At 51.5% G+C, this 24,805-nt stretch overlaps 1 protein-coding gene across 5 annotated transcripts in view; it reads left to right on the plus strand.

The window, feature by feature from the left end:
- Window positions 1–340: 340 nt before the first annotated feature.
- Window positions 341–24,805, plus strand: part of gabpa (GA binding protein transcription factor subunit alpha) — a 57,802-nt gene continuing 33,337 nt past the window's right edge. For 3 of the 5 annotated variants that reach the window (XM_078409726.1, XM_078409725.1, XM_078409722.1), the window contains exons 1-3: window positions 341–432; window positions 9,335–9,401; window positions 23,342–23,437. In XM_078409726.1, the coding sequence (XP_078265852.1) occupies window positions 23,367–23,437 (71 nt within the window). In that variant the 5' untranslated portion in view covers window positions 341–432; window positions 9,335–9,401; window positions 23,342–23,366. Of the gene's footprint in view, window positions 433–1,548; window positions 1,571–6,007; window positions 6,044–9,334; window positions 9,402–23,341; window positions 23,438–24,805 lie in introns of those variants that run through there. The other 2 variants (XM_078409723.1, XM_078409724.1) reach the window with 2 other exon arrangements.

Consider the following 24,805-nt stretch of genomic DNA (forward strand, 5'->3'; position numbering starts at 1 on the left):
CACCCCCAAAACCACCGCCAAGCCCCCCCATCGCCGCTCCGCCGCGGAAACATTCGCCGTCGCCGCCCCCAAACTAAAAAAAAAAAATCGCAAACCGCAGTTTAAATACAGTTTAAAGCGGTGACCCCGGAAGTGCTTCCGCCCGACGTTGACCCCTGCCCCCCCCCCCTCCCACCACCACCCCACACACTGTGTATGTTTTTTAATTTCACCAAGGCTTGGCGCTTTCCCACTGGGGGCGGGGGGTAAAAGGGAGGTTGGGGAGCAAGTCGGAATGTGTTTTAAAAAAACAAAAAAAAAGCGGGTGGAGGGCGGGTGACGTCAGCGCGGCGGAAGTGGACGTTGGAAGGCGCGGGTTTCCGGTTGTCCGCGGGGAGAGACAAACACACGGAGAGTAGGAGAGCAGCGCAGCGGCGGGCCGAAGGGACGGCGGTGAGTGGAGGGGGGGAAGGGAGAAGCGGCGGTGAAGGGGGCCGAAGGGACGGCGGGCCGCGGCTGTCCCGAAGGAAGAGGGGGAGGAAGATAGGAGACGAGAGTCGGGCCGAAGGGACGGCGGTCCGCTGCTATCCCGAGAGAGGAGGGGGAGGAGAGGGAAGGGGGAGTAAAATAATAACGCGGAGGAGGAGAGGGGACAGGGTTGGAACGTCGGGCCGAAGGTATGGCGGTGAGAGGAGGGGGAAGGGTGATGCGGCGGTGAAGGGGCCGAATGGACGGCGGGTCGCGGCTGTCCTGAACGAAGGAAGGAGGGAGGAAGATAGATAGGAGCCGAGAGTCGGGCCGAAGGGACGGCGGTCCGCGGCTGTCCTGAACGAAGGAAGGAAGGAGGGAGGGAGGGAGGAAGATAGGATAGGATACGAGAGTCGGGCCGAAGGGACGGCGATTCACGGCTGTCCCGAAAGGAGGGAGGGAGGAAGATAGGAGACGAACATCGGGCCGAAGGGACAGTGGTGAGAAGAGGGGGAAGGGAGAAGCGGCGGTGAAGGGGCCAAAGGGACGGCAGTCTGCGGCTGTCCCGAAGGAAGGAAGGAGGAAGATAGGAGACGAGAGTCGGGCCGAAGGGACGGCGATCCGCGGCTATCCCGAGAGAGGAGGAGGCGGAGGGGGGGGGGGAGTAAAATAATAATGCGGAGCATGAGATGGGACAGGAGAGGAGTGGCGGGCTGAAGTGACGGGGGTGGGTGGAGGGGAGGCGGTGAAGGGGCCGAAGGGACGTGGCTGTCCAGCGGGGGGGAGAGAGTAAAATAATAACGCGGAGTAGGAGAGTGGACAGGAGAGGAGCGATGGGCCGAAGGGACGGCGGTGAGTGGAGGGGGAAGGGAGAAGGGACGGCAGTCCGTGGCTGCCCATAGGAAGCAAGGAGGGAGAGAGGGACGAAGGAAGATAGGAGACGCGAGTCGGACCGAAGGGATGGCGATCCGTGGCTATCCCGAGAGAGGAGGGAGGGAGGAGAGTAAAATAATAACGTAGAGGGGACAGGAGAGGAGCGGTGGGCCGAAGGGACAGCGATCCGTGGCTGTCCCGAAAGGAGGGGAGGGGGATAGGAGAAGAGCGGCGGGCCGAAGGGACGGCGGTGAGTGGCGAGAAAGTGAACTGTCCTGAGGAGAGGGACGGCGCGACGGGCCAAAGTTACGGTGATGATGTGGGGAGAGGAGCAGCGGTGAGGCCCAAGAGAGGTGGGGAGGGAAGGCAGGGGAGGCGCCGAAGGGGCGGCGGTGAGTTGAGGTCAGCTGCTTGCCCCTCCCCTCTCCAGGTGAGGGAGGAAAGAGATCAACATCAACAGGAACACAAAAACAAAGATCTGAGGCTCTATAACGCGCTGGTCAGGCTGCATTTGGAATATTGTGAGCAAATTTGGGCACCATATCTGAGGAAGGAAGTGCGAGCTCTGGAGAGGATCCAGAGCAGGTTTGCAAGAATGAGTACAGGCCCAGTGCAGTCAAACGCTCATCATAAATTAACCCACTCATTCCTGGGATAATTCTTGTAAACCTCCTTTGGACCCTCTCTGGGGCCAGCACATCCTTCCTCAGATATGGTGCCCATGAGGCAGACTTTACCGAGCAGTAGGATTGCATCAGGACCACCAACTCGTCTGTGAATCAACAGGAGACACAAACTTCGAACGCTGAGTGGCTGAATATTCTCATGAGGTTTTCTGTTCAGTTTATTATTGTCATGTGTGTGCGGTACAGTGAAAAGCTTCTTTGTTGCATGCTATCCAGTCAGCAGCAAGACTATACATGATTACAATCAAGCCGTCCGCAGATACAGGAAAAAGGGATTAACGCTAAAGTCCGATTAAGTGTGTAGGAAGGAACTGCAGATGCTGGTTTACGATCATGGACCCGGCCTAAAACATCATCCATTCCTTCTCTCCAGAGAAGCTGTCTGTCCTGCTGTCAGCTTTTTGTGTCTATCTTAAGTCCGACTAAAGATAGTTCAAGGGTCTCCAATATGGTAGGTGGGAGATCAGAGCTGCTCTCGCGTTGGTGATAGGATGGTTCAGTTGCCTGATAACTGTTGGGAAGAAACTGGGTACTAGGTCAGATCACGGAGCATTTGTTCTCAGCTGGAGGCTTCAGATAGTGCAGAGTTGTGGAAATAACTGGCTTGTTATCAGCTGTTATGGGCAATAATTTGGGAAATGGTAGAAACTGAACGCTCTACGTGTATCACAATGTTGTAGATCCACCACTATCATATCATATCATATATCTACAGCCGGAAACAGGCCTTTTCGGCCCTCCAAGTCCGTGCCGCCCAGTGATCCCCGTACATTAACACTATCCTACACCCACTAGGGACAATTTTTACATTTACCCAGCCAATTAACCTACATACCTGTACGTCTTTGGAGTGTGGGAGGAAACCGAAGATCTCGGAGAAAACCCACGCAGGTCACGGGGAGAACGTACAAACTCCTTACAGTGCAGCACCCGTAGTCAGGATCGAACCTGAGTCTCCGGCGCTGCATTCGCTGTAAAGCACCGCCCTGTGGGCTGGATTATCTGTCCTTCGTTTCAGAAGGTCAGTGTCGATAGTCAATCATGCTTTATTTATCATATATGCAACTACTGCACAGTGATATTATTTTTGCATATATTACACATGCAGGCACCGCCTTTTTTGGCTCCATTATTTGAATTCGAGGCTTTCTGACCTCCCTCCTCTTCAGTTTAGTGTAGATACAGCGCGGATACAGTCCCTTCGGCCCACCGAGTCCGTACCGACCAGCGATCCCTGCACATTAACACAAGCCTACACACACTAGGTACAATTTACACTTATACCATGTATGCAAACCCAAGCCAATTAACCTACAAACCTGTAGGTCTTTGGAGTGTGGGAGGAAACTGAAGATCTCGGAGAAAACCCACGCGGGTCACGGGGAGAACGTACAAACTCCGCACAGACAGCACCCGTAGTCGGGATCGAACCCGGGTCTCCGGCGTGTAAGGCAGCAACTCTACCGCTGCGCCACCTTGCTGCTCCGCTACCGTGCCGTTCTTCTGCTCCCAGGCCTTGTGTTCTGTCCAGCGAGCTCCTGTAGGCCAAGCCAACCACAAAGTGTTTCACCATAATCACAATTCCAGTAACTGCCTGGAACCTAATGCAATGACGTGGACAAGCCAGGGAAAGCTGTGACAGGATTACCATGGTTACCGTACAAAATTATGTCTTGTCAACTGCAGTAACAAGTAATTTTCCACAATTTCCCCATATTGTGTACGAAACACGGCTGCAATTGTTTGAAGTTTACCTTGGAAATATTGAAGGAGTAAAGTTTAAAGGGGATGTGCGGGGCAAGCTTTTGTACACAGAGGGTGGTGGGTGCCTGGAACGTGCTGCCAGGGGTAGTAGTGGAGGCAGATACGATAGTGGTGTTTGAGTGACTTTTAGATAGGCACGTGGATATACAGGGAATGGAGGGATATGGATCGTGCGCAGGCAGCTGAGATTATCTTGTCATCGTGTTTGACACAGGCGGTGTGGGCTGAGGGGCCTGGTCCTGTACTGTATTTTTCCATGTTCTAACTTTACTGAAGTGGACATTCTGAGAGTGTTGCACCAGGAGTCTTGCGGTGATAGACAATAGGTGCAGGAGGAAGCCAATCGTCCCTTCGAGCCAGCACCACCATTCAATGTGATCATGGCTGATCATTCTCAATCAGTACCCCATTCCTGCCTTCTCCCCATAACCCCTGACTCCGCTATCTTTAAGCGGAGCTTAACTGACTCCACTATCCTGATAATACGTGCTTATATGTCCAAGGTTTGATGCTGGCACAACAATAAGCAGACACTGTTGAATTTCCAGCTGTCAAGTGTGGCATCAGCAGTGTTTGTGTAGTGCCCAGGGAGCCGTCAGTGTTGCGTTTGCCTGCTTATTGTGAGGGGGAATCACTCCTGAAATAAGCCATGCATTTGTGGTTATCCGTGTCGATGTCCAACAATTGGTAGAAGATCATCCTGTCCTCCCTCGTGCGATAAGAGTGCCCAGAGGTCTGTGCCTGTGCACTGGACGAGGGTGTGCCTGACTGTCTGAGTCTGTCCTCAAGAGGGGGAGATTATACCCCGTAGTACTGTCCAGTTGGGGTCTGTCCAAACATGGGCAATGTCCCTCAGTCCATTGTCCCTCCACCTGGAAGGAGCGTTCAGAGCTGGGGGTATGGAGGTGCCAGTCTCTGGTGCAGCAGATAGATTGTCCCTTCCAAAAAAATAATCTTTACATCTTAATTGATAACGCACTTTCTCTTGTCATACAGCATGGAAACAGGCACTTCAGCCCAATTCGTCCATGCAATTCGTGCAACATGCCCCATTTAAGTTTAAGGTAGACACAAAATGCTGGAGTAACTCAGCGGGACAGGCAGCATCTCCGGAGAGAAGGAATGGGTGACCTTTCGGGTCGAGACCCTTATTCAGCAACCCCGACTTAACCTTCTCTCCAGAGGTGCTGCCTGCCCGCTGAGTTGCTCCAGCATTTTGCGCGTCCCTTCGATTTAAACCAGCATCTGTAGTTCTATCCTCCCCATTTGTTTGCCCATGTTTTGGCCCGTATCAATCTAAATTTTTCCAATCCATCTCAGAAATTTGTAGCTTTGATTTCCACTCCAGAGCGCAGAAGTGTAGAGCAAGCGTGTGATGCAGTACTGATGCAGTGCTGCACGCTCCCTCTGGATGAGGATTTAAACCGCAAAAGTTTTAATACAACCAAAATGCACAGAGGATAGTGGGTGTATGGAGCGAGCTGCCGGAGGGGTTAGTTGAGGCAGGTACTATCACAACTTTTAACAGACATTTATACAGGTACATAGGATAGGTTAGGTTAGGAGGGATATGGGCCAAACGCAGCCAGGCGGGACTGGTATAGATGGGCCATGGACCTCTGTACTAAGGGGCAGCGTGAGATAAAGGTCAAACTTTATTTGAAGTACCATCATTAAGTTAGATTTGCCAGCAAATAGTTGAAGCGTCTACTTTGGAGAATGTGACAGAAAAAGTGAACCAGCTACATTGGAGTTATGTTTTGAACACTGCTTGCAGCGGCAGAGTTGCTGCCTTACGGCGCCAGTGACCCGGGTTCGATCCTGACTATGAGTGCTGTCTGTACGGAGTTTGTACGTTCTCCCACTGACTTGCGTGGGTTTTCTCCAGGTGTTCTGGCTTCCACACTCCAAAGACGTACAGGTTTGTAGGTTAATTGGCCTCAGCAACATTGTAAATTATCTCTCATGTGCGTGTTTGCGGGGATCGTTGGTCGGTGCGGACTCGGTGGGCCAAAGGGCCTATTTCTGCGCTGTATCTCTGAACTAAACTAAACTCAGACATGTTTGCTGTGTGTGGTTTTGCAATGTGCAAGCAGTGAAGACTGCATCACAGGAAAGTACCAATCATCTCAAAGCCAGTTCCTATGTCAGTTGTGTGGGCGGGAGTTGTTGTAGAAGTAGGAACTATCTCCAGGAACTGGCAAGTATCATTCACCACAGGACTACCCGGGCTGAGTTTAGTTGGACGAATCAAGCATGTAACTCCTTGGATGGCAAGTTCTCTTTTGTAAATGCCGATTCACTGTCTTTAGCAATAGATGCTGAATTCTTTGCTGTTGAAGAACAGCAATCGGTGATTGTGTTTTAGATGTGCTTGTTGCCAAGATGTTACTGTGTTGTGCCTTGACGTTTATATAATTATGGCACAAGGATTCGTGTTCTCTGTCTGTGTTTTATATTTCTGGGCGTTGTAAACTGGTTCCATGTGTGTAATTTTAAGACATTATTTTATCATGGTAGTTTCTTTTTGCTTAAGGGAATGTGGTATTGAGTTGCAGCTGTATTATGTTAGATTAGTATGGTGCTCTGTTGTGCTTTAAATAAAGTAATTAGTCCATATTCACGTGGGAAGGCATTTATATATTTTATGCTAGAGCTCAGATTATTACAGTGGGGGACTGTACTAGCAATAGGTTCTGTTCACCTTGTCTTTCCTGTACATTCAAGATCACATCTGCCTTTTTAAAGCATAAATTTTATGCTCCTGGTATTTTAAAGTTCCAGCAGTGAAAACAACGAAGGTCCATGAATCTGTTGGGGTTGTCACTTAGAAGCTATCTTGTATCACTGAACAGCTGTCTGAAGAAGGGTCTCGACCCAAAATGTCACCCATTCTTTCTCTCCAGAGAGGCTGCCTGTCCCGCTGAGTTACTCCAGCTTTTTGTGTCTATCTTCGGTTTAAACCAACACCCGCAGTTCCTTCCGACACAAAACAGCTGTTATCACTTGGTCTTTCCTCTCTTTCTCACATTTAGACAATAGACAATAGACAATAGACAATAGGTGCAGGAGTAGGCCATTCAGCCCTTCGAGCCAGCACCACCATTCAATGCGATCATGGCTGATCACTAACTACACACGTTTCTCGGGTGGCTCTTAACAGCTCTGCCACCACTCTTGAGACAAACTAATGATAGGTTGATAGGTGATAAACGGGGTTGGGGGGAGGGGGGGGAGAGACAAAGCGATGTGGCTGCCCAAAGTTTGAAAGAATATTCTGAAAATACTCAGCAGGTCAGGCAGCATCTATGGGAGGAGAGACAGGAACGGGGTACTGATTGAGAATGATCAGCCATGATCACATTAAATGGCGGTGCTGGCTCGAAGGGCCGAATGGTCTCCTCCTGCACCTATTGTCTGTAAAAACCATACTAAACAATAAAAAAGTTGAGTATTTGTATATATAAAATTAGTGCAAAGTAGAAAATAATAGTCAAGTCTATGTAGTTTGGTGCCTATTTGGAGTTGGTTGTTGGAAAGAAACTGCTCCTGAACCTGGACGTTACAGTTTTCAGGCTCCTGTACCTTCTTCCCGATGGCAGGGGTGAAATGAGAGCGTGGCCAGGCTGGTGTGGGCCTCTGATGATACTGGCTCTCTTTTAGAGGTAGCAACTCATGTAGATCCCTTCGATGGTGGGGAGGTCAGTATCCGTGATGGACCGGGTAGTGTTCACCCCTATTTGCAACCACCGGCATTCCTGGGCGTTTGAGTTGCTCGACCAGGCCGTGATGCAACTTCATTCAGGGCACCAGAAGTCAGCAAGCTGATGCTGTGGGACTCCAGTGCAACACGTCCACACAGCTGAAGTTCTGTTGGCCACCGGGGTTGTTTTCTCAGTGATGCAATTGCTCACTGAGTTTTCTTTTGGCATCGTGTCCTGGAGTAAGTTAGAGAGAGAAGTCGGCACCAACAATTCACTCAGAAATGGAAAATATTGCACATGCAACTCGCTAGCATAAAAGAGATGGAATAACAAGGCAATACTTGTGTAGGTATAGGTGAAGAATTCTCACCTTGTACAGGTATAGATGAAGACTTTTTCACCCAGAGAGTTGTGAATTTGTGGAATTCTCTGCCACAGAGGGCAGTGGAGGCCAAATCACTGGATGGATTTAAGAGAGAGTTAGATAGAGCTCTAGGGGCTAGCGGGATCAAGGGATATGGGGAGAAGGCAGGCACGGGTTATTGATTGTGGACGATCAGCCACGATCACAATGAATGGCGGTGCTGGCTCGAAGGGCCGAATGGTCTCCTGCACCTATTTTCTATGTAAGAACTTTTGGGTATGAATATTACTCAGATGCATTGGAAGTTTGTGATTCCAACGTGGATTCTTTTCTCTTGAATGTCAGAGGTTGTGGGGTGACCTAATAGAAGTATATAAAATTACGAGAGGCATAGATAGGGTGGACAGTCAGAGCCTTTTTCCTGGGATGAAAATGGCAGAGTGTGCATAGCTATAAGGTGAGAGAGGCAAGGTTTATAAGAGACTAGACCAAGTGGACCTGTTGGGTCCAAAACTCTCCTGCATTGGTGCAGCACTCCCCCCTCCCCCCCCCCCCCCCCCCACCATCCCACTTCCCCTCCCCCCCACCATCCCCCTTCCCCTCCCCCCCTTCCACCATCCCCCTCAACCCCCCTTATCCCCATCTCTCCCTCCCTAGGAGATAGATTTAAACTTTAAAATGTGAATAACTTTAAAAATATAACACCGATTTCAATGAAACTTCTTCCATTAGCACCAAAGGGACGATGGTGAGTAAGGTGGGCCTAAAATTGTCGCGCTATCGTGTACCGTTTTGGCTGTAGTTCAGGAACAAACAAACAAACAAACGAGAGTTTTAGTATATAGATGTGCTGGGTGGTGGGTGGTGAGAGCGTGCTGGCAGGGGTGCGGGAAGCAGATACGGTAGTGGCATTTAAAAGGCTTTTGGATGGACACATGGATGTGCAGGGAATGGAGGGATGTGGATCACCTGCGGGCAGGTGATGAGTTTATCTTGTCATCATGTTCAGCACGGAAATTATTTAGATTTAGATTTAGAGATACAGCGCGGAAACAGGCCCTTCGGCCCACCGAGTCCGCGCCGCCCAGCGATCCCCGCACATTAACACTATCCTACACACACTAGGGACAATTTTTACATTTTACCCAATCAATTAACCTACATACCTGCACGTCTTTGGAGTGTGGGAGGAAACCGAAGATCTCGGAGAAAACCCACGCAGGTCAAGGGGAGAACGTACAAACTCCGTACAGACGGCGCCCGTAGTCAGGATCGAACCTGAGTCTCTGGCGCTGCATTCGCTGTAAGGCAGCAACTCTACCGCTGCGAAGGGCCTGTTACTGAGCTGCACTGTTATTTCTAAGCACTACTTACATTTGATCCTTGACTTTGACATTTAAGTTAAATATCTTGATAGTTGGCTTACTTCGTTTGAATTGTACAAAAGCTAGTTGGTGCCATGATTGGTTTGAATTTATACTGTTTTTATTTTCCAGGAGTGTTGCCAGGTCCACGTCATATCTTCTTTCAGAACTGGACAGAGTAAAATTCCAGCTTGTCATCGTAAGTCTGTTTGGAATCTTCCTGTGCATTTTTTATGTGTCTGTTTGCAGCTATTGTATGACCGAAGCAAGTGACCTTGTGCGGGAAGGGGGCATATCCCTTACGTTTCTACACAAGTTATGTAACTTGACTTATTCCCCAATACTCCTATTATGAACAGTCTGAAGAAGGGACTCGACCCGAAACGTCACCCATTCCTTCTCTCCTGAGATGCTGCCTGACCCGCTGAGTTACTCCAGCATTTTGTGTCTACCTTGTATGCAAAGAGTCGCCACATATAGGATACCGACAGAGTTACAAAGTATTCCATGTAGTCCCCAATTGTCCCCCTTTATTCTCAGCGGGCCCCCCCCACGCCAGGTCCCCTTTGTTCTCTGCGCCCCCCCCCCCCCACGCCAGGTCCCCTTTGTGCTCGGTGCCCCCCCCCCACGCCAGGTCCCCTTTGTTCTCGGTGCCCCCCCCCCCCCCCCATGCCAGGTCCCCTTTGTTCTCGGTGGGTCCCCCCCACGCCAGGTCCCCTTTGTGCTCGGTGCCCCCCCCCACGCCAGGTCCCCTTTGTTCTCAGTGGGGCCCCCCCCCACGCCAGGTCCCCTTTGTGCTCGGTGACCCTCCCCCACGCCAGGTCCCCTTTGTGCTCGGTGCCCCCCCACGCCAGGTCCCCTTTGTTCTCAGTGGGCCCCCCCACCACGCCAGGTCTCCTTTGTTCTCGGTGCCCCCCCCCCCCCCACGCCAGGTCCCCTTTGTGCTCGGTCCCCCCCCCCCCCCATGCCAGGTCCCCTTTGTGCTCGGTGCCCCCCCACGCCAGGTCCCCTTTGTTCTCAGTGGGCCCCCCCACCACGCCAGGTCTCCTTTGTTCTCGGTGCCCCCCCCCCCCCCCACGCCAGGTCCCCTTTGTGCTCGGTCCCCCCCCCCCCATGCCAGGTCCCCTTTGTGCTCGGTGCCCCCCCACGCCAGGTCCCCTTTGTTCTCAGTGGGGCCCCCCCCCACGCCAGGTCCCCTTTGTGCTCGGTGACCCCCCCCACGCCAGGTCCCCTTTGTGCTCGGTGCCCCCCCACGCCAGGTCCCCTTTGTTCTCAGTGGGCCCCCCCACCACGCCAGGTCTCCTTTGTTCTCGGTGCACCCCCCCCACGCCAGGTCCCCTTTGTTCTCGGTGCCCCCCCCCCCCACGCCAGGTCCCCTTTGTTCTCGGTGGCTCCCCCCACGCCAGGTCCCCTTTGTTCTCGGTGCCCCCCCCCCCCCCCCACGCCAGGTCCCCTTTGTTCTCGGTGCCCCCCCCTCCCACGCCAGGTCCCCTTTGTTCTCTGCGCCCGCCCACGCCAGGTCCCCTTTGTTCTCGGTGCCCCCCCCCCCCCACGCCAGGTCCCCTTTGTTCTCGGTGCCCCACCCCACGCCAGGTCCCCTTTGTTCTCGGTGCCCCCCCCCCTATGCCAGGTCCCCTTTGTTCTCGATGGCCCCCCCCACGCCAGGTCCCCTTTGTTCTCGGTGGGTCCCCCCCACGCCAGGTCCTCTTTGTTCTCGGTGCCCCCCCCCCACGCCAGGTCCCCTTTGTTCTCGGTGCCCCCCCCCCCCCCACGCCAGGTCCCCTTTGTTCTCGGTGCCCCTCCCCCCCCCCCCCCACGCCAGGTCCCCTTTGTTCTCGGTGCCCCACCCCCCATGCCAGGTCCCCTTTGTTCTCGGTGCCCCCCCCACGCCAGGTCCCCTTTGTTCTCGGTGCCCCCCCTCCCCCCACGCCAGGTCCCCTTTGTTCTCGGTGCCCCTCCCCCCCCCCCCCACGCCAGGCCCCCTTTGTTCTCGGTGCACCCCCCCCACGCCAGGTCCCCTTTGTTCTCGGTGCCCCCCCCACGCCAGGTCCCCTTTGTTCTCTGCGCCCCCCCCCCCCCACGCCAGGTCACCTTTGTTCTCGGTGCCCCCCGCCCACGCCAGGTCCCCTTTGTTCTCTGCGCCCCCCCCACGCCAGGTCCCCTTTGTTCTCGGTGGCCCCCCCCACGCCAGGTCCCCTTTGTTCTCGGTGCCCCCCCCCCCCACGCCAGGTCCCCTTTGTTCTCGGTGCCCCCCCCCCCCCCACGCCAGGTCCCCTTTGTTCTCGGTGGGTCCCCCCCACGCCAGGTCACCTTTGTGCTCGGTGCCCCCCCCCCCCACGCCAGGTCCCCTTTGTGCTCGGTGCCCCCCCACGCCAGGTCCCCTTTGTTCTCAGTGGGCCCCCCCCCCCCACGCCAGGTCCTCTTTGTGCTCGGTGACCCCCCCACGCCAGGTCCCCTTTGTGCTCGTGCCCCCCCACGCCAGGTCCCCTTTGTGCTCGGTGCCCCCCCCCCCACGCCAGGTCCCCTTTGTGCTCGGTGCCCCCCCACGCCAGGTCCCCTTTGTTCTCAGTGGGGCCCCCCCCCACGCCAGGTCCCCTTTGTGCTCGGTGACCCCCCCCACGCCAGGTCCCCTTTGTGCTCGGTGCCCCCCCACGCCAGGTCCCCTTTGTTCTCAGTGGGCCCCCCCACCACGCCAGGTCTCCTTTGTTCTCGGTGCCCCCCCCCACGCCAGGTCCCCTTTGTTCTCGGTGCCCCACGCCAGGTCCCCTTTCTTCTCGGTGGCTCCCCCCACGCCAGGTCCCCTTTGTTCTCGGTGCCCCCCCCCCCCACGCCAGGTCCCCTTTGTTCTCGGTGGCCCCCCCCCCACGCCAGGTCCCCTTTGTTCTCGGTGCCCCCCCCCCTCCCACGCCAGGTCCCCTTTGTTCTCTGCGCCCCCCCACGCCAGGTCCCCTTTGTTCTCGGTGCCCCCCCCCCCCACGCCAGGTCCCCTTTGTTCTCGGTGCCCCCCCACGCCGGGTCCCCTTTGTTCTCGGTTCCCCCCCTCCCCCCACGCCAGGTCCCCTTTGTTCTCGGTGCCCCCCCCCCACGCCAGGTCCCCTTTGTTCTCGGTGCCCCCCCCCCCCCCACGCCAGGTCCCCTTTGTTCTCGGTGCCCCCCCCCCCCCCACGCCAGGTCCCCTTTGTTCTCGGTGCCCCACCCCCCATGCCAGGTCCCCTTTGTTCTCGGTGCCCCCCCCCACGCCAGGTCCCCTTTGTTCTCGGTGCCCCCCCTCCCCCCACGCCAGGTCCCCTTTGTTCTCGGTGCCCCCCCCCCACGCCAGGTCCCCTTTGTTCTCGGTGCCCCCCCCCACGCCAGGTCCCCTTTGTTCTCTGCACCCCCCCCCCCCCATGCCAGGTCACCTTTGTTCTCGGTGCCCCCCGCCCACGCCAGGTCCCCTTTGTTCTCTGCGCCCCCCCCCCCCCACGCCAGGTCCCCTTTGTTCTCGGTGGCCCCCCCCACGCCAGGTCCCCTTTGTTCTCGGTGCCCCCCCCCCCACGCCAGGTCCCCTTTGTTCTCGGTGCCCCCCCCCACGCCAGGTCCCCTTTGTTCTCGGTGGGTCCCCCCCACGCCAGGTCCCCTTTGTGCTCGGTGCCCCCCCCCCCCCCACGCCAGGTCCCCTTTGTGCTCGGTGCCCCCCCACGCCAGGTCCCCTTTGTTCTCAGTGGGCCCCCCCCACGCCAGGTCCTCTTTGTGCTCGGTGACCCCCCCACGTCAGGTCCCCTTTGTGCTCGGTGCCCCCCCACGCCAGGTCCCCTTTGTTCTCGGTGGCCCCCCCCCTCACGCCAGGTCTCCTTTGTTCTCGGAGACCCCCCCCCCCACGCCAGGTCCCCTTTGTTCTCGGTGCCCCCCCCCCCCCCACGCCAGGTCCCCTTTGTTCTCGGTGCCCCCCCCCCCCCCAACGCCAGGTCCCCTTTGTTCTCGGTGGCCCCCCCCCACGCCAGGTCCCCTTTGTTCTCGGTGCCCCCCCCCCCCCCTACGCCAGGTCCCCTTTGTTCTCGGTGGCCCCCCCCACGCCAGGTCCCCTTTGTTCTCGGTGACCTCCCCCGTCCACTGCCGCCGTCCTGCACGCTAGGGATAATTTACCATTTTTACCAAAGCCAGTCAACCTACGTCTTTGGTGTGGCCGCCTAGAGAAAGCCCACACACGGTGGCAGAGAGAACGTACAAACTCCACACAGGCATCACCCACAGTCAGGATCGAACTCTGGTCTCTGGCGCTGTGAGGCAGCAACTCCTCCGCTGCGCCACCAAATTTGTACAAACATTGGGCAGACGTTAAAGCCAATTACATTGTCAGACCAGGCAACTGCAGAGGGGAGCGTCTGGGATCCATATGGCAAGAAATATGGAGCGGTTAACACCTAGTTGTTATTGTAGAATTGATGCCAAAAGGAAGTATGCTGTAAGAAATGTAAGTGTTACAAAGTGGTATTGTAAGTGCAAGTGTAAAATGTAAGTGTTACAAAGAACAAGGGGCCACAGTTTAAGAATAAGGGGTAGGCCATTTAGAACTGAGATGAGGAAAAACATTTTCAGTCAGAGAGTTGTGAATCTGTGGAATTCTCTGCCTCAGAAGGAATGGAGGCCAATTCTCTGAACGCATTCAAGAGAGAGCTGGATAGAGCTCTTAAGGATAGCGGAGTCAGGGGGTATGGGGAGAAGGCAGGAACGGGGTACTGAATGGCCTCCTCCTGCACCTATTGTCTATTGTCCATTAAAACACATCGGCGTTTGTTGTAAAAGTTTCAGATCTGTGGTTCCATATAGTGTAGTTGGATAAATAACTGCACTGTTTTGTTTTCGTACCTTTGGAAAGACACCTGATATTTAACTAGAGCATAGTTCAGCACAAGAACAGGCCCTTTGGCACACAGTGGCTGTACTGACCATTATGCCAAATTAAAGCTAATCCCATCTGTGTGCACAGTGTCTACATCCCTCCATAAATGTTTTTTTTATGAGGCAACTACCAAGAAACGTACTCGACTGTTAGGACAAGCCCTGTCTCGGGTTTTATTTTTCTTCACGATAGACACAAAGGCTTGAGTAACTCGGCAGGTCAGGCAGCATCTCTGGAGAGAAGGAATGGATGACGTTTCGGGACGGAGATCCTTCTGCGGACAAGACAGGCATCAGCCGATAGTTGATCTCCTGCGATGGAGACGGTGAGATCAATAAAGGAGGAGGGGGGTGTCTGAGATGGCCGGAGTGAATTTGAGTGCAGGATGGAAATTGATAGTGAAGTTAATAAAGTCCACGAGTCGTGCATGCGTGCAGGAGGTAGGCCCAGTGCAGTCATCAACGTAGCTGAGGTAGACTTCGGGGATAGGGCCTGGAACAGGGATTGTTTGATGTATCCTACAAAGAGGCTGGCGTAGCTGGGGCCTAAGTGTCTGTGGCTACGCCTTTGCTTTGATGGAAGTGGGAGGAGTTGAGGGAGGAGTTGTTGAGATTTAGGACCAGTTCTGCACGAGGTGGAGGAAAGTGTTTGTAGAGGGAAATTGGCTTGACTTATGCTTGGTCATTCTCACTAGGCCCCGGATATTTGTTCTAACCCGCAAATGAGGAAACCTTGCATTATTTGGTCACTGCTCTCGCTGTCGGTGAAGTATTTTGAAGAGTAGCCAACAATTATGATGATGCAGAGGCAAGAGCAAATATGTGCCCAGCGAGCTCACCCAAATAACGCTGAGATATCAGCAGAATAAACTCCATGTTAGTGAGACTTATGAGGAATGACGGTGGACAGGGGCTCTGCCCTCGGCCTGTCATTTGAAAATATAACATAGAAAATAGGTGCAGGAGGAGCCCATTCGGCCCTTCGAGCCAGCACCGCCATTCATTGTGATCATGGCTGATCATCCACAATCAGTAACCTATGCCCAACTTCTCCCCATATCCCTTGATTCCACTACCCCTAGAGCTCTATCTAACTCTCTCTTAAATGCATCCAGTGATTTGGCCTCCACTGCCCTCTGTGGCAGAGAATTCCACAAATTCACAACTCTCTGAGTGAAAAAGTTCCTTCTCTGATCAGTCTGAAAAAGAGTCTCGACCCAAAACGTCACCCATTCCTTCTCTCCTGAGATGCTGCCTGACCCGCTGAGTTGCTCCAGTATTTTAGAAACATAGAAACATAGAAAATAGGTGCAGGAGGAGGCCATTCGGCCCTTCGAGCCAGCACCGCCATTCATTGTGATCATGGCTAATCGTCCACAATCAATAATCCGTGCCTGCCTTCTCCCCATATCCCTTTATTCCACTAGCCCCTAGAGCTCTATCTAACTCCCTCTTAAATCCATCCAATGATTTGGCTTCCACTGCCCTCTGTGGCAGGGAAATTCCACAAATTCACCACTCTCTGGATGAAAACGTTTCTTCTCACTTTGTGAGAAGTTTGTGAAACGTTTCTTCTCACTTCTCATTTTGTGATACTTTATTGATTGATTGATACTTTATTGTCACGTGTACTTGGTACAGTCTTCTTCTTTCGTGTCCATTATCCATGTTTCAAATGTTACGTCACTGTCATCGTCCATCCTGAAAGGGACGCAAGCTTCAGGCGACGATCAGTGAGAGCCATCACTTGTTACAGTAGATGGTGGTGGTAGCAGAATTAGCTCAGGACACTTCCAGTTTCCAGCCCCGCGACGTGGAGGCTTCTGCTATGGGGCGACTTGATACAGTGAGATTCTTTGTTTGCACACAGTTACAAGTATGTAAGAGTTGCCACGCGAAGAGCAGCAACAAAGTTAAAAAGTATTCAATATCGTCTCTCTTGGAATTTAGAAGGATGAGAGGAGATCTTATCGAAACGTATAAGATTATTAAGGGGTTTGATATGTTAGAGGCAGGAAACATGTTCCCAATGTTGGGGGAGTCCAGAACAAGGGGCCACAGTTTAAGAATAAGGGGTAGGCCATTTAGAACTGAGATGAGGAAAAACGTTTTCAGTCAGAGAGTCGTAAATCTGTGGAATTCTCTGCCTCAGAAGGCAGTGGAGGCCAATTCTCTGAATGCATTCAAGAGAGAGCTAGATAGAGCTCTTAAGGATAGCGGAGTCAGGGGGTATGGGGAGAAGGCAGGAACGGGGTACTGATTGAGAATGATCAGCCGTGATCACATTGAATGGCGGTGCTGGCTCGAAGGGCCGAATGGCCTCCTCCTGCACCTATTGTCTATTGTCTCTGGCGCTTCAACCAGCAGTTCTACCGCTGCGCCACCGTGCCGCCCCAAGAGGTACATAACATCACAGCTAGGATGAATGCAGAGAGTCTTTTGCCCTTGCCATCAGCATCTGGAAAACAGCTGTGTGATGTCCAACCGGTTCATCGTTGGTTGCGAGGAACATGTTGGCCAGGAGCCAGGAAATTCCAAATAATGTGTGAATGTCATAGGCGCCAGTACACGCGGACAGTGTCTTGACTAAGTAACCATTTGCGAGAATGCTGTGCTTGTCCTTGTACATATAGATTCAGAGAGCTATTCAGCAAAGAGGCAAACCCTTTGGCCCAACTCGTCCATACTGACCAATGTAAAAGAAGAATATTGGGTATACTCAGCTACGGTATGGTACTTGTCACATGCACGACGTACTGTGAATGACTGTATACAGTTCAGTACAAGTACAGATGCTTCCTGCCTTACGATGCTTCGACTTATGATAGTTCGACTTTGCGATGGTGCAAACGGCAGCAAGCCGGAGCGAGCCGCAGCTCGTTTCCAGCCACGTGATCAGGTGTATTAAATACAATACAATATATCTTTATTGTCATTGTACAGGAGTACAACGAGATTGGGAATGCGCCTCCCATACGATGCAATAAATTAATTAGCTAATCGGTATACATTTATACAACCCAGTGAAACAAAATTAGTGACAATTTTAAAACAGTATAAAGTTCAAGTAGGTCTGTGCCGGTTCGCTGTGCGATGTGACCATCCGGCTCAGCAGGACCGGTTCATAGCAGCTATGGCCCTGGGGATGAAGCTGTTCCTGAGTCTGGAGGTGCGGACATAGAAGGCCCGATGGTAGAATTTCGAACAGACTGTTGCAGGCGTGTGAGGAGTCTTTGTTGGGTGCTGGTGGCTTTTCTGAGGCATCGTGTGTTGTAGATGTTCTCCAAGGCTGGTAGCTGTGTTCCGATGGTCCTCTGAGCTCTATGGACTACCCGCTGAAGAGCTCTTCTCTGCCCCTGTGCAGCTGAGATACCACACAGGGATGCCATGCGTTAGGATGCATTTTGACTTGCGATATTTTCGGTTTACAATGGGTTTCTCGGAACATAGCCACATGGTAGGTTAAGGAGCACCTGTATCACTGTACACATGCACTTAGATACATGTTAGATACACGTTCAATAGATCACCATTTCAGATACGGTACAAGTGTATAGCTATAGTGCGCTGAGAAAGTATACAGAGTTGTGTAGGAAGGAACTGCAGATGCTGGTTTAAACCGAAGATAGATACAAAATGCTGGAGTAACTCAGCGGGACAGGCAGCATCTCTGGAGAGAAGGAATGGGCGACGTTTCTGGTCGAGACCCGGAGAAGCCTGAAGACGGGTCTCAACCCGAAACGCCACCCATTGCTTCTCTCCAGTACACAGAGTTGCCAGTTTGGCACCATTTTCAAGTCCCAGTTGTTGTAAATGCAGGATTGTTGACCTGACCATGAAGGCCCAATGTTGTTGTGGGGTCGACCTGGCCCAGGTGGCACCGTTGTAGTCCGCCTGTGGTCCTCGTGCTTGGCTTCTTGGAGCTAGTCAGGCAGCATCTGTGGAGGGAGAAGAACAATTGAGATGATTGACCTGAAGTGTTAACATCAAAGAAGCTGTGAATTTCCAGTGTGGCTTTAAATCCGTGGTGTTGGTAATGTGATTCAGTTTGCTGCACAAAGCTTGAAACATTGTGAGAAAGTTGTTCTCAGTTTCAATTTAGTTTATTGTCACGTGTACCGAGGTACAGTGAAAAGCTTTTGTTGCGTGCTATCCATTCAGAAGAAAGACAACACATGATTACAATCGAGCCATTTACAGGGTATAGATACATGATAAGGAATGACGTTTAATACAAGGTAAAGCCAGCAAAGTCGGATCAACGATAGTCTGAGGGTCAACAAAGAGGTGGATAATAGTTCAGCACTGCTCTCTGGTTATGGTAGGATGATTCAGTTGCCTGATAACAGCTGGGAAGAAACTGTCCATGAATGTCGGGGTGGTGCAGCGGTAGAGTTGCTGCCTCACAGAGCCAGAGAATTTTAAATTCTCCCTAGTGTGCGTAGGATTGTGTTGGTGTGCGGGGATCGCTGGTCATCACGGACTCGGTGGGCCGAAGGGCCTGTTGCCGCACTGTATCTCTAAACTAAACTAAGTATGTTTCAAAGTTCCGGTTCCTCACAACCATATGCATAGCATGATCACTCAAAGTGTGTTATAGCACCTGTTTTACATTTCCAGATCATGCTGAAAGATTTGTTGCATTTGCTCACTCATGATGAATGACCACTTTAGCCCCGTGACTGGCACTTGTAGATTTATGTTCGTGCTCCCAGCATCTTGATAGAGAAAAATATAAGTCATACGGCACATCATACTAAAACCTAAATGAAAGATGTACTCCCCCTGTTCAATGTACAGTGCATTAGATTATTATCCAGGCTTTTTTTGTTTTTGTTTGAGGCATTTTGAATTATTGGCGCACTCTTCAGAAGCCCTATGATCTCCAGCACTTTGACCCTTTTTTGTAAACCAACATCTGCAGTTCCTTGCTTCTACATTCTCTCTTTTATCCTATGTTTGTCAAAGATACAGACAACTCCTTAAGGTAAAATCAGGGCTATCATAAGTATGGAGTGACTGGAGTGGTTTAGTTTAATTTGGAGATATAGCACCGAACAGGCACTTCGGCCCACCAAGTCCACACTGATCGCCCGTTCTATGTTATCCCACTGTCTCATCTACTCCTTACACGCTAGGGGGCAATTTGGAGGCCAATTAACTTAGAAACCTGCACGTCTTTGGAGTGTGTGAGGAAACCGGAGCAACTGGAGGAAGCCCACCCTGTCATAGGGAAGAACGTGTAAACTGTGTACACACACGCGCAAACACACACAGACACACACGCACACACACAGGCACACACACACACACACAGGCACACACACACACACACAGGCACACACAGACACACACACACTCCGAGGTGAAGATTGAACCCAGGTCTCTGGACCTGTGAGGCAGCAGCTCTACCAGCTGCACCACTGTGCCGCCCAATTGCTGGAGCAGTCAAATTCTGTCTAATGGATTACTACGGATTCTCATCGTTGGAGGGATAGTGTTCTGAAAATGTAACCTTGTTTCTCTCTTCACTGTGCCAACCTTGCCTGCTGCGTTTCCAGCGTTTTCTGTTTTTTAATCTCTCCACCCACTTTCTTTTTGGGGGGGGGGGGGGGTGGCACAGAGTAGCGATCAAGAGTGGAAACCTGGAGAACAGGTAGGCTTATTATTGTCACATATACCGAGGTACAGTGAGGAGAAATTTATTTAGTCAGAGGGTGGTGAATCTGTGGAATTCTTTGCCACAGAAGGCTGTGGAGGCCAGGTCAGTGGACATTTTTAAGGCAGAGATAGATAGATTCTTGATTAGTTCGGGTGTCCGGGGTTACGGAGAGAAGGCAGGAGAATGGGGTTTGGAGAGAGAGAGAGATAGATCAGCCACGATTGAATGGAGGAGATGACTTGATGGGCCGAATGGCCTAATTTTACTATCCCTTATGACAGTGGAAAAACCTTGTTCAGTCCAGTTTAGTTTATTGTCACGTGTACCGAGGTACAGTGAAAAGCTTTTGTTGCATGCTAACCTAGTCAGCAGAAAGACTGGAATGATCATGAAATGATTTTTACACCGCATTCTTCATGCATCCTACCTCCCTCCATCGGCCAAGCTCTGCAGTGTGAACAAGCAGCCTCTGCTATCATGTTAGTGAGGATCTGGTAGCATGAAGATTGAAGATAGAAGATCTCCACGCTACCGGATTCAAGATTGAACCCATAACTTGCTGCTCTGTGTAGCTAAACGATGCGTCACCAATTTAACACACTGGGTTAGCAATTTCTAGCTGAGCATAGAAATTCCCGTTTGTGCTGAAGGAGAAAAAAAACCAAATTGATAATCGGTTCCTGGTTCTGTGATTAATGAGAGGTTAATATAGGTTGGGGTCAAAGCAACAGTGCTGGTGATCTGTGAAAGATTCGAGTCTTTGCAGCTAATGGTGAAAATGTTAGATGTGTGGGCACTTCACCGTCTGTATTTCTTTTGTGTTTAAGTAGCGAGAGTCTATGTTCAGCAAAAGACTAAAGATTCGACATTTTGCAATTTTTTTTAATTCTCCTTTCTATTCCTTCTATTTTTCTGTGGGTTCAGCCTTTCTTTATGTGAGCCTTTCAATACTTGATTAGCAAGCCAAATACCCAAATTCAACCTAGCCTTCCCTTCATTTCTCAAAGTGAAGCTGAATTTGGTGCATCAGGTCAATTCTAAGCTGACACCAGAAAACCTGCCGTGGGGGGAGGTGAGGAGAGAGAATGCGAGATTCTCCTGAAAATGTAAAAGTGATCAGCGAGCTAGCTAGCTACCAGCCTGCAATGTTCGTGATTGCAGTTAAACGCCACGCTGATTTAATGCTTTCAGGAGAATTAAATTGACAGTGGCAGTAAGAAGATGGCTGTTTGTCTGGGAGTTTTAGATGCTTGTTTCGTGCAGATGAACCCAACAGGGTTCATTTGATTTACAATAAGCTTTTACCTTCTGTTTGTAATGAGCGTCATAGAGTCATGCAGTGTGGAAACAGGCCCTTCGGCCCAACGTGCCCACACCGACCAACGTGTCCCATCTGCACCAGTCCCACCTACCTGCATTTGGCCCATATCCCTCCAAACCTATCGTATCCATGTACCTGCCTAAATGTTTCTTAAACGTTGCGATCGTCCCTGCCTCAACTGTCTCCTCTGGCAGCTTGTTCCATACACCCACCACCCTTTGTGTGAAAAAAGTTACCCCTCGGATTCCTATTAAATCTTTCCCCCTTCACCTTAAACCCATGTCCTCTGGTCCTCGATTCACCTACTCTGGGCAAGAGACTGTGCATCTACGCTGTGATCTTTTCCTCTCATGATTTTATACACCTCTAGAAAAGATCACCTCTACAATGAGTTGGTAGTTTTTATTTTTCTTGCGGGTGGCTTAAAACCTGTGAACCAAAAGGTGATCGAGACTCACAGTCTCGCTCCCTCCTCGATTCAAAGGTACTGAAACTGATTGAAGGGCGGCAGTTGCTGATTACGGATGATTAACTGATCGCAGACTGAGGTGCATCTCTGTGGGAGCTGCAGTAATTAGCACCCCGAGTCAGTGGAGTGTTCGTAGACTCGCAAGCTACTGTATATAAATCCCATGTGACAAATCAGTCACTGGTGATTTAAAAAAAAAAAGATCTAGGTGAGAAAAACAGCAGCTGCCTGACGATGTGACTTTGGCACACCAGCAAGGCTCTGTTGCTCCAGTTTTTCCTGGGGGAGATCAGGAAATAATGTTCAGCATCTGGAGTATTGTTCAGCATCTGGAGTATTGTGTACAGTTTTGGTCTCCTAATTTTGAGGAAGGACATCCTTGTAATTGAGGCAGTGCAGCGTAGGTTCACGAGATTGATCCCTGGGATGGCGGGACTGACATATGAGGAAAGATTGAAAAGACTAGGCTTGTATTCACTGGAGTTTAGAAGGATGAGAGGGGATCTTATAGAAACTTATAAAAGGACTGGACAAGCTAGATGCAGGAAAAATGTTCCCAATGTTGGGCGAGTCCAGACCCAGGGGCCACAGTCTTAGAATAAAGGGGAGGCCATTTAAAACTGAGGTGAGAAGGAACTTTTTCACCCAGAGAGTTGTGAATTTGTGGAATTCTCTGCCACAGAGGGTAGTGGAAGCCAAATCACTGGATGGATTCAAGAGAGAGTTAGACATAGCTCTAGGGGCAAGTGGAATGAAGGGATATGGGGAGAAGGCAGGCATGGGGTATTGATTGGGGACGATCAGCCATGATCACAATGAATGGCGGTGCTGGCTCAAAGGGCCGAATGGCCTCCTCCTGCACCTATTTTCTATATTTCTATGTAAAACTTCCCCAGTCACTCTGTGGTTGGTCAGGGTTGTGGGAGGGGAGTGGGGCAACTGCAGTGAACCTTGACCTCTGCGCCCCCTGTACTGGAAAAGAAGGAACACGAGATACAGTTTGTGCTGGAGCGCGCTTTAGGTGAGGGTCGAACAATCACGTGTGTGCTTCTGCACGCGTGTGCGTCTGCATGCACCTGTGTGACATTCGCCGACTGTGCAAGTGAGCGATGCGCACTCACGGGGCCTTTTCCCAGCTTGACGCTTGCACGTCCTCGCTGGACGGAAGGCAAGAAGCTAGGACGGAGAGCGGGAGACGGCACGGAGGAGCCGTGAGGGCTGTAGAGAGCATCTTGTCCGGCAACATCACAGTCTGGTTCAGGAACAGCTCTGCCCAGGACAGGAAGGCCCTGCAGGGAGTACTGCGTTCGGCAGAACGCACCATGGGAACTACACTCGCTGCCCTGCAGGACCTATACATCAGGAGGTGCAGATCCAGAGCCAGCAACATTATGGGGGACCCCTGCCACCCCAGCAACGGACTGTTCCAGCTGCTACGGTCAGGCAAACGCCTCCGCTGTCACGCTGTGAAAACAGAGAGGATGAGACGGAGTTTCTTCCCACAGGCCATCAGGACTGTTAACTCTCATATCACCAGGGACTAATTTAATTTACTGTATTAATTTATTTTTTGTGTCAACATTTCTTTTTTTTTTTTCTTCTATTCTGTTCGTAGTTTAGCACAGTTCGCAGGCGTTGCCACTTTCATTTCACTGCACATCTTGTATATGTATGTGACAAATAAACTTGACTTGACTTGAAGCAACCTGCCAGGGCGATCGTCGCCACTATCTCTGCGGAGCCTCTATTTTGTTGCTTGTGTTTTTATTTTTCTGACTGCTGCAGTTTTGTCCTCCTCTTTACCTGCAGATTGTGAGTTCCAAATCCCACAGCCATGACGAAGCGATCCGCAGAAATAGAAATAGAAATAGATGGCGAGGATAAGCGGCATTGCACAGAGGAAAGGTAGGCGGGCAAAGCAGCGATCAGAGCACATACCTCGACCGGTATTCAGTCAACTGTGTTCTATAATTTCATTTGGTGATTTTTGTTCAACAAGACTGGGGGAAGAAATCTCTTACCGTCTCCACTGCCTCAAGAAAGGTTATTTACTATTGGCACTTGGGTATTTTTTAAAGACTGGTATTAACACCGAGCACTTGCAGAGCAAGCACAAGAAACTAAAGGGGGAATGCAAAGTACTGGAGGAACTCAGCGGGTCAGGCAGCATCTGTGGAAGGAACGGATACGTGACGTTTCGGGTCAGACCCTTCTTCAGATTGATTGGCGCGGTAGAGCTACTGCTTTACAGAGCCAGAGGCCTGGGTTCGATCCCGACTACGGGTGCTGTCTGTACCGAGTTCGTACGTTCTCCCCGTGGGTTTTCGCCGAGATCTTTGGTTTCATCCCACGCACCAAAGGCAAACAGGTTTGTAGGTTAATTGGCTTGGTATAAATGTAAAATTGGGTAGTGTAATGTGTGTGGGGATAGCAGGTCGGCGCGGACTCGATGGGCCGAAGGGACTGTTTCCGAGCTGTCTCTCAAAACTAAACTAAAGAAGGGTCCCAACCTGAAACTTCACACACACGAAGGAGGGTCCTGACCAGAAATGGTGCCTCCCTAATCCCTTCACAGATGCTGCCTGACCGTCTGAGTACTTCCAGCACTTTGTGCTTTGCTGAAGATTTCAGCTTCTCCAGGTCCTTCAGTTTCCAAGCTAAATAGAGAGACGAGTTTCCCCTTTTCAGCCCACTTCATGAGCGTCTTCCATAATTTCAGAATTGTGCACTGAAAATGAAAAAATTGTGTAAATGCTCTGTGTTGCAGAATGGGAGAATGGATAATGTTGTGGTTGGTGCCATTTAAGTGAAGCCACTTAAGGGGATCTTATAGAAACATAAAATTCTTGAGGGATTGGACAGGCCAGATGCAAGAAAATTGTTCCCGATGTTGGGAGAGTCCAGAACCAGGGGTCACAGTTTACTAATAAGGGGTAGGCCATTTATAAGGGGTAGGCCATTTATGACTAAGATGAGGAAAATCTTTTTCACCCCGAGAGTTGTGATTCTGTGGAATTCTCTGCCACAGAAGGCAGTGGAGGCCAATATCTCTGAATGCATTCAAGAGAGAGCTAGATAGAGCTCTTAAGGATAGCGGAGTCAGTGGGTATGGGGAGAAGGCAGGAACGGGGTACTGATTGAGAATGATCAGCCATGATCAAATTGAATGGCGGTGCTGGCTCGAAGGGCCGAATGGCCTACTCCTCCACCTATTGTCTATTGTGAACCAGCATCTGTGGTTCCTTCCTACACATTGTGTATTATCCGTCTTGG

This window comes from Rhinoraja longicauda, chromosome 12 (genome assembly GCF_053455715.1).
Source record: "Rhinoraja longicauda isolate Sanriku21f chromosome 12, sRhiLon1.1, whole genome shotgun sequence".
Classification (NCBI taxonomy): domain Eukaryota; kingdom Metazoa; phylum Chordata; class Chondrichthyes; order Rajiformes; family Arhynchobatidae; genus Rhinoraja; species Rhinoraja longicauda.